The sequence below is a fragment of the Phascolarctos cinereus genome, unplaced genomic scaffold, assembly GCF_003287225.1.
Source record: "Phascolarctos cinereus isolate Bilbo 61053 unplaced genomic scaffold, phaCin_HiC Scaffold_2;HRSCAF=192, whole genome shotgun sequence".
Taxonomy (NCBI): Eukaryota; Metazoa; Chordata; class Mammalia; order Diprotodontia; family Phascolarctidae; genus Phascolarctos; species Phascolarctos cinereus.
The window spans coordinates 407,676,534-407,693,184 of NW_027555625.1; the positions used below are offsets into that span (position 1 = coordinate 407,676,534).

The 16,651-nt window shown below is 42.4% G+C and overlaps 1 protein-coding gene across 1 annotated transcript in view; it reads right to left on the minus strand.

Annotated features, from left to right (window-relative positions):
- Positions 1-16,651, minus strand: part of SH3PXD2B (SH3 and PX domains 2B) — a 128,271-nt gene that overhangs the window by 68,894 nt on the left and 42,726 nt on the right. The window contains exon 2 of the mRNA XM_020992306.1: positions 5,798-5,878. Within this exon, the coding sequence (XP_020847965.1) occupies positions 5,798-5,878 (81 nt within the window). The remainder of the gene's footprint in view (positions 1-5,797; positions 5,879-16,651) is intronic.

Consider the following 16,651-nt stretch of genomic DNA (forward strand, 5'->3'; position numbering starts at 1 on the left):
AACTCAATTGGCATATATTTTCCTACTTGGTGATTTCAGTGCAAAAAGTGAGAAGAGGAGAGGATGGTGAGGAAAAGGTTGGGAAATGGAGATCGGGAATAAATAACGAGAAAGGTCAATGACTTCTAGACTACACAGAAGCTTGAGGCTTGTACATCATGAACACTTTCTTTGAGAAAAGAGTGAGTAGGTGCTAGAAACAATAAGCACCAAAGAACAACATAAAAAATGAAACGCCCTTTTATAGACACGACTCAACTCATCCCTGACATGGGAATAGCGTTGCCAATACCCTGACGTGGCCATCTGTTTTGACCTTTCCCCTGCAAGGTCCACTTAGAATCTCAGCCCAAGTATGGTGGCTTTGGTGAGATCACCAAATTGTTAGAGCAAAAGGAAGTTTGTACAAAGCTAGAAGAACAAAAGTGAGGAAAAAAACACGGTCCAATGAAAATAACTGTACCCTGACAAACTTAAGTTATTTACAATGAAAATTGGTCTACGGATGGAAGAAAAGACAGATGCAAACAAAACCATTTCTACATATTTAACAAGTACAGATCAGCTGCAAAAACAAAGAGACCAAACAGTCGAAAAAGCACCTTCGTAGTCAAACAACTACGTTATTCAGTAAGTGGAGAGACAGCTCAAAACATGAACTTGGTTATGAAGTCTAGAGAAGGACGATATAATTTTTTAGCAGGATCACCTTGCAAAACAGAAGCAGTCTAAGGTAAAATGAATTAAAGTCTGGCAAGAAAACAACCTAAGAAAAGTTCTCCAAAGGGCATTTGAGGATAAAAATGGAAGGACAACAAATGGAAGAAAAATGGGAAAGAACTGCAAAGATTTTCCAGTAGCCATTTTTTTAACCATCAAGGACAGCAGAACAACTACATTCAGACTCCAGTCTTTCAGTGCCAAGTGTGCTTTCAGAGGATGTAGAAATGGTTCTCTGAAGAGAAGCGAGATAAGAGAAGCAGCTGGATTAAGCCAAAATATGTAGAATCTATGTGTGCTAGGAGATACAATTTTGAAGATGTTGACTGAGATATTTGAAAGAGAGGGGAGGCCAAAGGCATGAAAAACAAACTCAGACAGGGAATATCAACCACCACCAACCTCTATATCTACTTTCCCATCTACAAAAAAGCTTATTAAATTCAGCCACACGAACTGACAGCATTCACAACGAAGGAAGAGTCAGATCTGCAAGCACCATTTCATGGTGTCTCTTTTTTTTGTTTGTTTTTTGGCGAGGCAATCGGGGTTAAGTGACTTGCCCAGGGTCACACAGCTAGTAAGTGGCAGGTGTTTGAGGCCGAATTTGAACTCAGGTCCTCCTGACTCCAAGGCCGTAGCTCTATCCACTGTGCCACCTAGCTGTCCCGTATGGTATCTTTACTATCGCACAAATAACTGAAAAGTTAGAGAATACAAGATCTCACTGTACTTATTGTTTGTTGATTTCTTTAAAACAACAACAAACTTTTGATTCACTAGAGCAAAATACTGCGTTAAAGACATTTGGATTCTTTGACACAGATTCTTGAAGCTGCTGTAGGAATCTGAGATGTTTAGGTATTTATTTCAATTAAGCCATAGGCTGGAGACCCTGAACCTGATGTACTGCAGTTTCTTCTTGGGCTATCTCAGAGGTCCACTGAATCCCTCATGTTAGGGATCTTTCTTTCATTCCAACAAAATGTCTTACATGCATACATCAAAGTTATTCAACATAATATGAAAGGTGGGGCTGCCAGGTGGTGCAGTGGATAGAGCACCAGCCCTAGAGTCAGGAGGACCTGAGTTCAAATCAGGCCCCAGACACTTTCTAAGTGTATGACCCTGGACAAGTCACTTAATCCTGACTGCCTTCCAATAAAATCCCCAAACAAAAAAACATTCTATGAAAGATGACAACAGAAGTGACCTATAATCTGCTGATTATTGATATATCAGGTGAAGCATAAAACAGAGAGATATAAGGTCATCAAAGGTGTTCACCACTGTCATGCAGATTTAGTAGGGAGGAAAGCTGAAGAGGAATTTCCTATAAGTGATAAAGTCCTCCAAATACTCCTCTTGAATTATGTGGGCTGCACTAAGCCCTAGAGTGCCACCAATAGCCGCTTAAGAGAGTTTGCCCTACACATCTACACAGGAAGAACCAAAAGGATGCCTATTATCTAGATTATAATGCATAGTTGGACGGACAACCTCTAGTGCTTGTCCATCTGAATTCATGTCTTGGACAGATACTATACAGGGACCATGCACTGGGCCCAGACTTAAACAGGAAGAGGAGAGTGTGCTGGATTGCCTTTTGAAAATGACCCCAAACTTCTCTCAGAAACAAAGGCCAATCTTCTTAGTGCCAACGATTTATCAGTTGTATAGCTGTGAGTCAGAGGAGATTCTAGTCTGCAAAGAATTAAAAATGTGTACCACGCAACGGGCATTGGGGAGGTGTACAGGGTGTGTAAGCTGCAACACAGAGCAAAGAAAGTATTGCCAAAAAAAAAAAAAAAGAGTGAGCTGGTCCCAAGGTGGGAACCAAGTGTAAGCAGTGGTCAGTGCGTGCACATCACTAGCATCCCCATAACATCAGAAGAAAATGAGGAAAGGCCCTAACACATTGGGTAACCCCTCCTCATTCTCTCATGGTAAACTTACAGGGCGATAGGGACAAGAAACACAGGGATTGGGCAGGCGTGGATGGGTTACAATCTGCCTCACTGAATGAGATGTCACATCAATGATACCACAGACTCACTGAAGTGTAAGTCACCTAAGCACTGGTCAAGCAACATGGTTGTGACAAGTGGTCATGGCTTGTATCATTACATACAAAAATGCAGTGTAGATCACAGAATGGCTGGAGTGATCCTCCAGAGAACTCAGAGTATGTCAAAGATGGCTGCTGACCTCATAGGTCATCTTGTCCAACCTTCTCATTTTAGAGAGGTGAAAACTGAGGTCTGGGGGTAAAGTGACTTACTGAGGATACTGTGCTGAGTTAGTGTCAGAACGAGGACCCCTTAACCTTGCAGCCTCCCCAAAGGGAAGGCAAGTTTATCTGGGCAAGATTTATTGAGGAGGTGAATTTTAAAGCAAAGGTGAAGAAACTACTTCAAACCAACCTTACACGTATTTACCGAATACCTACGATGAGCTCACAGAACTGTGAAGGCGACATAATTATTCAATTCAGTTCAGCAAACGTTTATTAAGCATCTACTATAGGTAAGGCCCTGGAGATATGAAGCCAAAAAAAAAAAAAGAACACTAGTGTCTCCCTCAAAGAACTTATATTCTACTGGGTGCCACACTATGTGGTCAAAAAAAGAAATGCAAGGTGTTCCAAAAGTCTTTAGCTTTTGGAATACCCTATAAAAGCTGCAAGATTTGTGGAATGCCCTGTACAGGATAATTTGAGGGGGAAGGAGCATAAAAGTGAGAGGCAACTGGGAAAAGCTTCAAAGAGGGGATGCCATCAGGGCTAAGTTTTGCTTGAAGCTACGGATTCTGAGAGGCAAGAAAAGGACTGTAGTAAGGATTATAATACAGCATGGTACAGAAGGTATGCAGCCTGCAAACACTTACTGTACTTATAAAACAGCATAATACAGAAAAGAATAACATGTGATATAGAGAACATCCTAACAAGGGATATTATCAAACTGTGTGGTATAGATTATAATACTACTGGAGTTCAGAAGAGAGGAAGCTTACACAGGGGCAGTGGGCAATGAAGACAGCATTCTAGCAAGGGAAAAAGGCTAAAGAAAATCATATGCCCTCCATGAACTGTTCCTAGAAAATTACCAAATTCTTCAAACTAAACTTATTCTAATTTAATTTAAAAAATATATATGTTAAACATCTCTGTTAAGAAGAGAGAGTAGGAAGGGAGGGAATCTTATGAAATCCATTCACATTTGGATATCACACCTACAAATGGGTTGGGAATCATTACCTTAGGGATCAGCTCTCTCTATCTGCTCCTTTGCAGCAGCTGAGATCAGCTGGTGCATTTCCACTAACCATTTCCAGATTTACACTTTGGGGAGCTGGAGACAAATGCATTTTCCATGATGAGTCGACGCCTTTGGAATTCCATGCCTTCTTAGGTCCAACAGCCCATCTGTTAATCTTTAGAACATGTTGCAAGCCATACCTTTTAAAAAGTTTTTTTAAGATAGGGAAGTCTGAGGCTATTTATGGTAGAGTAAACTCCTTATTACTGTGGATTGTATTTGGGGGAAATCTGGCTTTTTTCTCCTAATTGATAGAATTAAATAAGTAGGTGATAGAACCTTGAGTTAAAAGTGCTCTCTTTTTTTCTCCTTCCTCAGGAAAATGCTGGTCTAGCAAAAAGCAGGCCTTTTAAAACCAGAGTACTCAGTTACATTCCTCAACATGGAAAAGTGTGTGCCAGAAAACCAGTAAGGTTAGAGGAAAGGAAAGCCGATGCTGTTTGTCTTCACCCTGGACTGTGTTTACTGAACACAGAAAAACTCTAAACAGCTCTTCAACTTGTCCTGAGTCAGCAAATGACTTCATTATTTTGTTTTAAAAAGCATTATGAATTCCCAGAATGTCAGTCACACCCATTTTCACTTATGTTGTGTTTTCATTATAGGTAAATGATGCTAACAACCAACCCTCAGAAAGACACGCGCCTCAAGTTATTTTTTCTAGTACTCAGGGTTGGGTTTGCACCGACTTCAGACACATTCTCTCTCCTTGTCTTGTGTCAGAGGGTGTGCACTGCAAAACAGCTCTCTGGTTTCAGGGATTCAATCTGTGACCATGGAGCGTGGAGTTTACTTCCCTTCAGAGCTAAATGGCCTCTATGGGGAACTAAATCAGCGGCCCTGGTTTCACCGGTATTCTTCACTCGTTCTTGGACCAGCCCAGGTGGACATCTTGTTCTCCTCACCCATGATACGCCACCATCCTCCTCTGATGCTTCTGTGTAGGCTGTCACGCGTGCCGAGAGCACAGTCCCTCCTTAACTTCACCTCTTGGAATTCTCAGTATCCTTCAAACTCTGCTCCCACATCAGGCCCTCTTGGATCCCCCCCGTCGCCAGTGGCTCCCCATTTCCAAATCATTTTCTACGTGCTCATGTGCGTACAGAATGTCAGCATCTTGAAGGCATTCTTTGTCTTTGCCTGGTCCGTAATTGGTGCTCAGTTAATACTGGCTAATGAATTATGAGACCACCTGAGCTAACAACCCACAACGATCCCTATTCGAACAGAAATTCAAAGCCTCATATTGGGTTGGGATCAGATGGCCCGGGCTGCAATACTGGCTCTGCTGCTTATTACTGGTGTGGTCTTTGGGAAGCCTCCTGACCTTTCTGGGCCTTAGACTGCTTATCTGTAAAGTGAAGAGTCAGGCTGGATGCCTGTGGGGACGCTCTAGCGCTCTGCAAGCCATGCTGAGGCTTTATGAATGATCCACAATTTTGTATCTTCACGTTGACACAGGCAGCTACTTGGCCTGTGTGTTTTGTATTTGGATAATTAAAATGTTTAATGTTGCCAAAGCAGCGTTTTAAATGTTCTCTTCTATCAAGGAAACTTTAGAAATAAAGGTGCCATTTTAAAAAGCCCAAGAAAATGAAACCCCTCTGATCCTTCGGTTAGAGCGCCCAGATTCCAAAGGGGAGAGCAACATGTAGCATGCGGAAAAGAAACCCGCTTAGACAGATTCCCTCCCAGCAACCCCTCCTCTGGAATTAGTGCTGGCTAGAGGCCAACCGCTGAGGTGCCAGGATCTTTACCTGTAGGTCAAAGAATTTGCTGTACCGTCGATAGATGGCTTCAGTGGAACCGCTGGACCAAGTAACTTTGATGATATAAACCTGGAGGGACAAAAGGAAGAAGTTAATAAAATCAATCAAAAATCATTCATTGAGTTCCTACCATATGCCAGGCGCTGTGACAGGTGCTGGCAGAACAAACAGAAAAAATGAAACAATCGCTACTTTTGATGATCTTATAGTCAAAAGGAGGAGGGGGAGGGGGCAACGGTAGTGACAAATATATCTATATCTCTACAGATATCTCCAGAATAAATGTGAAGAGATTTAATACAAATAAATACAAGATGATTAAATACAAGGCAATTCTAGAGAGAGAAGGTCAGTGGGGGCATCAGGAAAGGCTTCGGGTGAAATGGTGGCACTTGAGCTGCATCCTGATGGGAGGGTTGGGGGATGAGGAGAAAGGGCATTCCAGCCACAAGGGACACACAGTGCCATGGTGTGGAGATGGGAGATGGGATGTCATATGGAACGGAAAGGACAGTTTGGAGGAGGAATGATTTACATGAGCCTGGAAAGATAGGTCAGGGCCAAGTTACGAAGGCTTTAAAAGCCAAAGAGAGCCTGTTACAGACAGACACACACACACACACACACACACACAGAGTTGGCTGGTTGTTGTCCTTCGTTCTCAAAGAGAATCAAAATGACATCACTGTGTCCAACTGAGGCTGATCAGACCCATCCAAGCTTGGAAGGCTCTACCACAGGTCAGGCACAGATAGTCCACATGAACATTTGGGAGGTAGATGTCTCTAAATTTATGTATCTCATGTGTTTTTTGAGCTACTGCAATTCTGCTTTGCTCATAGAGCACAGTGTCTTCTTTGATGCGGGCACACCATGCTGGGCTTTGCCAGTGTCTCCCATGTCCATGAGTGTGTACACACTCCACGCACTGATGGTGAGTGGTATTAATTTCACAAAATATTTTGTGTGTGTTTTTTATGTTTCAACCACAGGGTGGGATCCCCATCTGCTTTGGTGAGCAGGCCAGGGATGGGTGAAGCAGACAGTTTTTTAGGGCACCTTTTCTAGCCCCTTCCTCACACCAGGAAGTAAGTGATGCAGGCCTTTAAAAAGGTTGCTCAGACACCCAGAGGGCTGCTGCATCCTATGGCTGCTTCAGTCCACTGAGAAGGTGACCCTAAGCCTGGGCTGCCTGTGTGCAGGGTTATGACTACAGATGCCAGTGTACCCACACCTGCTGCTTCATCACTTGCCTGTTGCCACAGGACTTTGAAGTAGGTAAAAATGGTAAAATGGTATGGGTGATGTCTTTTAATTAGTGCATAAATTGGATTTAAATGAGGCAGAGTTGCACAAAGTCATCAGCCTCACTTTGTCTTCCAGAATTACTGGAGTGCAGTGACAAGACAAAGTCAAGACAGCTGGCTATGGCTCGGGATGCAGTGGATGACCTTGGCATCTGTGATGTCTAACCAAGCTCTAAGTGCTCTGCAGCGCCTGCTTCGGCTGCCTTCGTGGCCATTGGAACAAACTGTTCCCATCCCCCATCCCCCATTCCGTGGGGGAAGCCTTCACACGCTTGGGGGAGATACTCTCCCTAACTTGCCAAAGGGTTTGAGGCCTCAGCTTAGTTTAAGGTTTAGCAGGGTGTGGCTGCTGCATATGCTACAACTTTTTGGTACTATAGATGAGAGTTGGGTGATCAGGTGGACCCCAAAGGTCAAAAGCATCCCCGAAAAGGGCTCAGCAGCCCTCACACCAGAGGTGCTATTCTTCCTTGAACACACCCTACACTATACATACCCTGAATACACCCTAGAGATATATATATATATATATATATATATATATATATATATAGAGAGAGAGAGAGAGAGAGAGAGAGAGATACACACACACACATACACATATGCACATATATACACACACACATAACACACACACACACACACACATACTGTTATATGCACTATTCCACATCCATGGACCCCCACCTCTATATTTACACAGGGAGAGGTATTTTCTCATGTCTCCTTTTTGGGGCCAAGCTTAGTTATTATAGTTTTACATCATTCAGTTCATGTACTTAATGTTTAATAACATTTGCTGTATTTTTATTGTTATTGAATAAAGCAAAGCAAACATAAATAGTAGCCTCTACTCTGTCTTATTCTATCCCATATTTAACTTCAATATGACTCCATTCTCACAACCTCCATCATGGTCCAAGTTAGTTTTGCTTTATATTGTAGCTTAACACAGCATCTACCTAGGTGGTCTTTCCTCGAGGCCATTCCTTTATATAAATTTTCGATCATCTCCTAAGTGCTGTGTGCAATGCCCTGTGCTAACTATTGTGGAAGATACAAGTTAAGTATAAGATATGGTTCCTGTCCTCAAAAAGTTCATAGTCCAGTTGGAAGACAAAACATCTAATTATAAAAACAAGATAACCTGGGTGACTGAAGGGTTGTGGTACCCTTGACAAAATAGGGAAGCTTGGGAAAAGGGGAGGTTGGGGGTGGGGGGAGATTTAACAATTTGGCCATGTTAAATCTTAAATGTTTATGGGGCATCTGGTTCAAAATGCCCAATAGGCACTTAATGATGAGGGATTAAAGCTTAAAGGGATGACTATAGAGTGTTGAGAATCATGATCATTAGACCTAGGGGAACTAATAAAAGAGTACATGAAAAGAAGAAGCCTGGGGCAGAGCCTTGGGGTACATTCACAGTTAAATGGTCGTAAATAAATGAAAATAAAGCAAAGGAGACTAAGGAAAAGAACTAAGAGGAAGAAGTATGAAAATCCAGAGAAGAGAATATATCTAGGAAGAGAGTGTGAAATGCTGGACAGGTCCAGAAGGGTGAGAATAGAGAAAAAGTCACTGGGTTTGGCAATTAGGAGATCCTTGGTAACTTTGGAGACAGCAGTTTTTCAGTTGCATGATGAGACTAAAAGTTAGACTCCAAGGAGCTGGGAAGTTAGTGAGGACTAGACAAAGGAGATACAACGAGTGTAGACAACTTTCTCCCTGAGTTTGACTGTGAAAGGAAGAAGTGCCATAGGATGCTACCCCGAGGGGATGGTAGAGTAAAGGGAGGGTTGCTGTTGTTTTTTGAAGAGGAAGACCCTGGGCATGTTTGTAGGCAGTAGGGAATGAGCCAGCAGACCGGGAGAAACTGCAGATCAGACAGAGAACATGATTTGTGGTGGGGGGAAGGTAGGAGGCAATTTGTTTAAAGAAGATGGGGCCAAGGACACAAATAGAACAACTGGCTTTTTGCTCAAGAGAAGGATCACCTCTTCAGCAGAGCAGAGGAAAGAAGGGAATGGGGGATAATGTGAAATGGTTTTGAGATGCAGGGTACAAGAAAAGAGGGAGCTCAAAGCAAACGGCCTGTTTTTTCAGTAGAATATGAGGCTCTAAGATCTGGTGTCAGGGTTGGGAGTGCGCCAGGAGGAATTGGGAAGAGAAGGTTTGGAAGAGCCGTTCCATGGGATGCAATAGAGAATCAATTAGGGTGAAGCAAAGAGATGGCCCGTGACTTCCTCCAATGATGCAGATGAGAGCTGTTCCATAACTTGGTTGATAATTTTAAAGAGTTATTGTTATTAAAAAGCAATTATTGCCCTGTGGTTATGGGATCGTAGATTTAGAAATGAAATAAACTTTAGAAGGCCATCTAGTTCAAGCCCTCACTTTCCAGATGAGGAAGCAGAAGCCTAGAGAGAGGTTAAGTGACAAGGTCACACAGCTCAAAAGTGGTAGATGCAAAATTTGAACCCAGTTCCTCTGACTACGATATAAGTGTATTGTACCATGCCTGGTGATGAGCATTTCAGACATTGTCTGAGGATTTGCTTTGCTAAGGTCAGAAATCCCAGGGCTTGTACTGGAAGGCTTTTCAGTTTGGTAACATTTATGATAAGCTGGTCTATTCCGGGTCATCTTCATATCATAATGAGGCATCAGAATAGGGTTTTCAGTAGGATGCATCTTTAGATGGACATCAAAGCTACCATTCTTTTAGGGAGGGTTAGATTAGGCCCTGGGAAACCAAATAAATAATAGGATGCTCTAACACTAAGAAATTTAGGAATTGGTGTGCTGCCCTTATCTCTTCCTCACTTTTCTAAAATTCATAACAAGGAATTAAAATCTCTTTGGTTGAGAGAATTTCTACTACTTAAGATCTACTTTTTCTTTGTATGGTTTCAGGTAAATGAAAAAAGGAGAGAGGCAAGGCACTGTGATGACTTTCCCCTAATACAACCTCAAGCTATTCTTTTAGAGGTACCTTGGACACATTGGGACTTTACTGATAAAGAAACAACTTTCTCCCTGCTCTTGCCAGACCAGGATAGATTTCCTTACTCTTTAGCCCTCCTAGTAAAGATTCCAAAGCTGATATCTTGAGTGATTTCCCTAGTATCAATCCCACAAAACATAGATGTAGCTACCTACTTCCCAAATAGCCTCTGGGACCCATAAAAAGGAATTAAAAAATCGTGAAAAAAGAAAAAGAGCCAAAGATTAAAACAGACAAAACCAAACCACCACCACAAAAAAGCCGATTCCCATAAATGGAAGAACATGTTGACCACACTTTGCACTGCTGAATTGTAGCTTACAAATTTCAAAGTTCTGTGCGAACATTCAGAACTATGAGAACTCTCCTAATTGTTGCACTGGAACCAAATCCAGATTTCTACAATTAAAAGATCTAATTCATGTTTTTATGAAAAGTTACCTACTTTGGATATTCTGAGGATCATCTAAGATTTAGGGATAATCTTTATCTGTTTTTTTCCCCCCTAGTGGCTTGAATATTCTATAGCTAGCTCCCAGCTACAGCAAAAACACATTATTTTTTGTTCAAATGTATAAAGAAAATCTGGTCTCACAGAGATGTGTAATCGGAAAAGAGTGGCATTTTTCATTGTTGTTGTTGTTGTTGCTTTTTGGGAAGGCGATCGGGGTTAAGTGACTTGCCCACAGTCACACAGCTAAAAGTGTCAAGTGTCTGAGGCCAGCATGTGAACTCAGGTCGTCCTGACTCTAAGGTTGGAGCTTTATCCACTGTGCCACCTAGCTGCCCCCAACAGAGTGGCATCTTAATAGGCAAACAATGTTTTAGGGTTTTTACAAAAATAGTTTTGACCTCCGGAACCCCCAGGGTCTGATGCCTACACTTTCATATCTCTACCTTTTCTTCGTCTTTCTCCCAGCTTCCCCCAGTCCTCCCTATGACTTTTCTTTTAGTTGTCTGCAGTGGTATTAGTTACCAAGACCAAATGTATCTGCAGGTCAAGCACATCTGTGCGTTTGGATTTCGGTCAGGACCATGTTAGAAAATATTGCTAATTAGAATAAAGGATTACTATTCCTGCCCCTCAAATTTAAAATAGTATACTTTCTCCCTATTCTTTGTTGATACTCATAATGACTAATGAGCGATCCTTTAGAAGGGGACAGGCATCAGAGGCCTAGAAGTGATTTCATGACCCAGCGGAAACCCACCATTGGTTTAAAGATGATATAGGGCAGAAATTTTTAATCTGGCAGTCCCCGGATATGTTTTGGAGAGATTCAGGAATTCGGATGGGGGAAAAAATTACATCTTCAATTTCATTGAGTCTTTAGTTTCAGTAACCTCTAAAAGAAATGTAATATTTCCTTTAATTACGAATGTAGGCAACAAACCACGTGTATTAGTCCATCAACAGGCATTTATGACGTCCGAGGCCTTGTGGTCCCGGTTCTTACAGAGCTCATGACTGAATGGGGGAGCTCACAGTTCAGCAGTTAGCCATACCTGTGACTTTGTCACCAATGGAAGTCACAGATATTTTCACACTACATTATGGTTGCTGCAGCTATCTCAGAATATTATTTCTGTTCATCACTACTTCAAAATTACTAGGGCAGGTAGTCTGCACAGTGGATAGAGCATTAGCCCTAGAGTCAGGAGGACCTGAGTTCAAATCTGGCCTCAGACACTGATTAGCTGTATGACCCTGGGCAAGTCACTTAACCCTGATTGCCTCCCCATTGTAGTTATTAGACTCATGTCAAGAATGCACATGATCAAGGTCTTTCTGTCTATGGATGGCTATTTCTTTTCTTTTTTTTTAGGCAATTGGGGTTAAGCGACTTGCCTGGGGTCACACAGCTAGTAAGTGTCAAGTGTTTGGTCTGAGGTCGAATTTGAACTCAGGTCCTCCTGACTTCAGGACTCGTGCTCTAGCCACTGCGCCACCTAGCTTCCCCTATGGATGGCTGTTTCAATACAATTGGTTTCTTTGTAATCCTATGTTTTTATTTTATGCATTTAAAAACATTATCTTAAGAAGGGATCCATAAGCATTGCCAAACAGGGAGGAGTGCACGGCATAGAAATGGCGAAGAACTCTTGATATAGAGAGAAATAGGAAGAGCAAAGTGCAGAAGGGGCGTAAAGTATATGAAAGGAGGGGCGAGGAGAGAAGACTGGGATGAAGGAAAATAATGAGTTGCATGATGTGGTAGAGGGACACATGAAGTGAGGCGGTTGTTGTCCTTCCTCCTCAAAAAGGACCAAAATGCCATTGCTATGTTGGGGTCAAGGTATGGTGTGCCCAGCTGTGAGCAGGTTGTGCGTAAACTCACAGAGTTGGAAGGGACCTAAGAGGTTGTCTATTCCAATCTTCTCATTGTACAGATGAGGAAACTGAGGCCCAGAGAGGTTACAGAAGTAACAAGGGGCAGACTCAGGATTCAATCCCATGTACCGGAACTACCAATCTAACATTATCTCCACTAGACCACAGTGCTTATGATGGAGAAACACAGAAGAAAAGGGGAAAGAAGGTAATTCAACCAAAATGAATTGCCCATTGTATACAAAATATTATGCTAGGCTCCAGGGGTGGGATATAAAATGGAGATAAAACACAGTTCTTGGTTTCATGGAACTCAATTTAGCAGGAGGATAAGACCCACATGCAAAACAGTGATAGACAATAGTCACCTAAGTGCAACAGAGAGTTATAAAACAAAGCATTGACATATGGTACGTAAGGAGATGAGGAGGCTGGAGACTCAGAGCATACTTGATGGAGAAAGTGGCACTTGAATTGGGCTTTAAACAAGAAGGAAGAATTGACTCAAGGCGGCTCAAATTCTACCTTCTGAGGGAGGCTTTTTCCTGTTTCTGCCACCCCCCCACCCCCACCTTCAGCCGTTGGTGCCCTTCCCTCAGAGATTATCTTCCATCGAACTCTGTATGTGTCTCTTATGTACCTACCTACTTACGTGTTCTCTTCTTCATTGGAATTTAAGTTCCTTAAGGGCAAAAAAAATTTTCTTTTCTTTGTATCCTGAGAGTTCAGCACTGTGTCTGGCACACAGTGAGCACTTAATAAATGCTTTGTGATTGATGGTGGGCAAGCACATTAGTTGTCCCCCATACTGTTTCTTTGGTTTGATTTGGGTCCTGGATAATGGTCAAGTCATTTGCTGTCTCTGGGCCTCAGTTTCCTCATCTTTATAGTCAGGGGGACTGAACTAGTTATCTAGGGTCTCTCCCAGCATTCCATGATTCCATGATTCTGGACATCTAACACCACCTACCAGGAGGACACAGGCAAGGCACTCAGACGCTCTGCTCTCATTTTCATATTACCTAAGGGGCACTCTGCCTGCTCATAATATAAGGGTCCAAGCAAAGGGTGGTTCTGGTCCCACAAGATGGCAAAAGCAGAGGAGGGAGTTGCCTTGCTTAGGCTAGGGCTCTGTTTCTAGCCTGCTCCTGTTCGGCATGGGAAGCTAAAACTTTCCCCACTGCAGCCCTGGGCTCCTGCTTTGGTCTGTGGAAAAGGACCCGCAGGGGTGGGAGCCAAGAGCAGCAGCCCGCCAATAGAAGCTTTCTTTTGTTTTAGTCCCCTCCCTTGTTTGTTTTCTCATCTTCTCCCCACCTTTTTCTTAGCTATAGTAGAGTTCTTACCACCTTTAGGTGATGTAACAGCAAAACTTTCGTAACAAGAGGACCTCCCATTATCTCAGTGGAGATAAAGAAATAGATAGATTGGATTAGGGAATAATGTTAATTCCTTTTACTGGAGTAAGAAGAGTCAGTCAAAATTACTGACGGGCCAGATTTCTTCTAATAAAAATACTGTAGGCTGGACTAATATTATTTCACAAAACACTGGTGCACTGTTTCCTAGTCAGAACTTCGTGATTCTCATGAGGATCTCATTGTTCTGTCCAGATGTCCCAAGTTTCCTCACTTCCTTTTGACCACTTTTTGACTTCGAGGACACAAGTTGTGCTGTCCACAGTGGAAAGAGGAGGGAGGGTAACCGCTGTACTTTTGCGTATACAATGCTCTCTGGGGGGTGGACAGACAGATGGTGGGACTGGTAGGTGGCCTGATTTGAATTTGTGGAAGGAAAAAGGGGGGAAGGGGAGAAGAAAGGAAGAAAGAGGGAGGAAAGAGAGAGGAAGGGCGGTTAAGACTAGGTGGATCGCCCCTTCAAAAATCAAATAAGTAAACATGTAAGGTACTTTGCAAGCTTTAACGTACAAAATTATTGCTAGCTACTGTTATCGTTGCCGTTATTGGCAAATTCACAGCGAATTGTACACTAAAAGTAGTTGGAAACACTGTACTAAAAAGCAAAGTAAAAGGCTAGGTAGGCACTGAACAACTAGGGCGTGTCCAATCTATGGTTCCCCCCCCCATTTCTTTCTCTTTGTTTCTTTCCTTTCTTCCTTCTCATTGTTCCTTTTACCCTTTGTTTAGCTTTCCACTGTTCTCCTTAAGTTCCTATATTCAGTTTACCTGAATATATTCATCCAGTCATTTATTTGACAAACATTAATCACATCTACTAAGTGGCAGGCACTGTATTAGGTGGTGGGGATCCAAAGATAAAAATGAAACATCCTTTGCCCTCAAAGGGCTTACGTTCTATTGAATAATCTGGTTGACATTAATAGTCTGTATTTGTATAGCTAAGTGCTCCCATCTGCATTAATACCCCAGCAGGAGACCCTCACTTTGGGGGGCCCTATTACAGACAATTCCGTGCTTCCGCTCTCGTTCCTCACGCAGCTTCGATTGCCAGGGCTGTGGGTCTCTCCAATTGGCGCTCAGTGCTGTCTGCAAAGGGCTACAGACATTGCTTGCTTGTTTGTTTGTTGGTGAGGCAATTGGGGTTAAGTGACTCGCCCAGAGTCACACAGCCAGTGAATGCTATGTGTTTGAAGCTGGATTTGAACTCCGGTCCTCCTGACTCCAGGGCTGTTGCTCTCTCCACTGCGGCCACCTGGCTGCCCCTGTTTGTTTACTTTGACTTAGGTTCCCAAGTCCTCCCTGGTGCAGAGGGTGGATGATTTCATAGACTACTAACAAGGAAAGATCATCAAGTCTAAACTTCTTATTTTACTAATGAGCAAACTGAGGGCTAGAATAGTCAGCGATGCAAATCCAGGGCTCTTGACTCACACTATATTCTTTTTATTATAACATGTTTTTTAGTTCTTCGGTTATCAGTTCAGTCCCAACTTCTCAAGAATCATCTTTGAAAAGACTATAAATTAATAAATCATTGGATCATAGATATAGAGCTAGGAATGGTCCTTGAAGGTCATCTAGTCCAGTGCATCAAACTCAAATAGAAATGAAATCCTAAGGGCCCATATTGACTTAGAAAACCACAAATTAACATTATCTATGTTGTACTGTATTTTTATTTTTATTAAATATTTCCCAATTGTATTTTAATATGGTAGAGAATGTGACACCTTCAATCCTTTTATTAGATAGGGAAATGAAAGCACAAAGAGGTTAAGTTACTTGTCCAAAGTCACACAAGTATTAAATGATAGACTCAGAATTCAAGTTCAGATCCTTTGACTCCAAACCCAGTACTCTTTTTACTGTACACCACTGTAAGCATTTCTATGTACCAAGCACAACGTAAGAGGTAGGGACAAAAAGAAAAAGAAAAGGCAACCCTTGTTCTCAATGAGCTTATATTCTGACTGGAGACAAGACATGAACATACAGGTATAGATACAGATGTGTTTCTACACGATACATGTAAAATGATTACAAACTATTTTTGGGAAAGAGTATACCAGTGGCTGGGTGGCAGGGGGTGGGGTGGGGAGGCAGTAGAGGAGGAAAGATTCTGTGCAGAGAAAGTGGTGTTGAAGTAATAAGGTGAAGGGGAGAAGGGAGAGAACTCAAGCCATGGAGGAAGGCACACTGAGGGGACACGGAGTATCAGCCTCTGGAGAGAGGAAGAGATTATGAAATTGAGTTTTTGAGCCTAAAAGATCATATAAATATAATTTTAGAATTCAAAGGGACATTAGAAATCATGGATCCAACTCCCTCAATGACAGAAAAAGGAAATGATTGAGGCTTTGATCTAAGGTTACACAGGCAGTAAAAAGGAGGGTTGGGGTTCACCTCTAAGGCCAATGCCTGGAATAGTTCTTTTGGACAAAACCCCAGTGGCTTTCTAACACCTCTAGGGAAAAAAAGAGTATCAACTCTACACTTTAATTTTTAAAATCCTTACAGCCTGGCCCTAATGTATCTTTTTAGCCTCATTGGCCTTTACTCCCCCTTGTCCACTCTGGCTTTCTCTCAGTTCCTCACTCAGGACGCTCCATTTCCTATCTGTGCACTGACCATCTCCTCTTCCTGGAAGGCTCTCCCTCCTTATCTCTGCCCTCTGAGTGGATTTTTGTCCTTTGAGATGAAAGCTCAAGCGTCATGTTGTGTATGAAGCCTTCCCTGGCTCCTCCTCCCAAGTGCTGATGCCTTCCCTCCCAAACTACC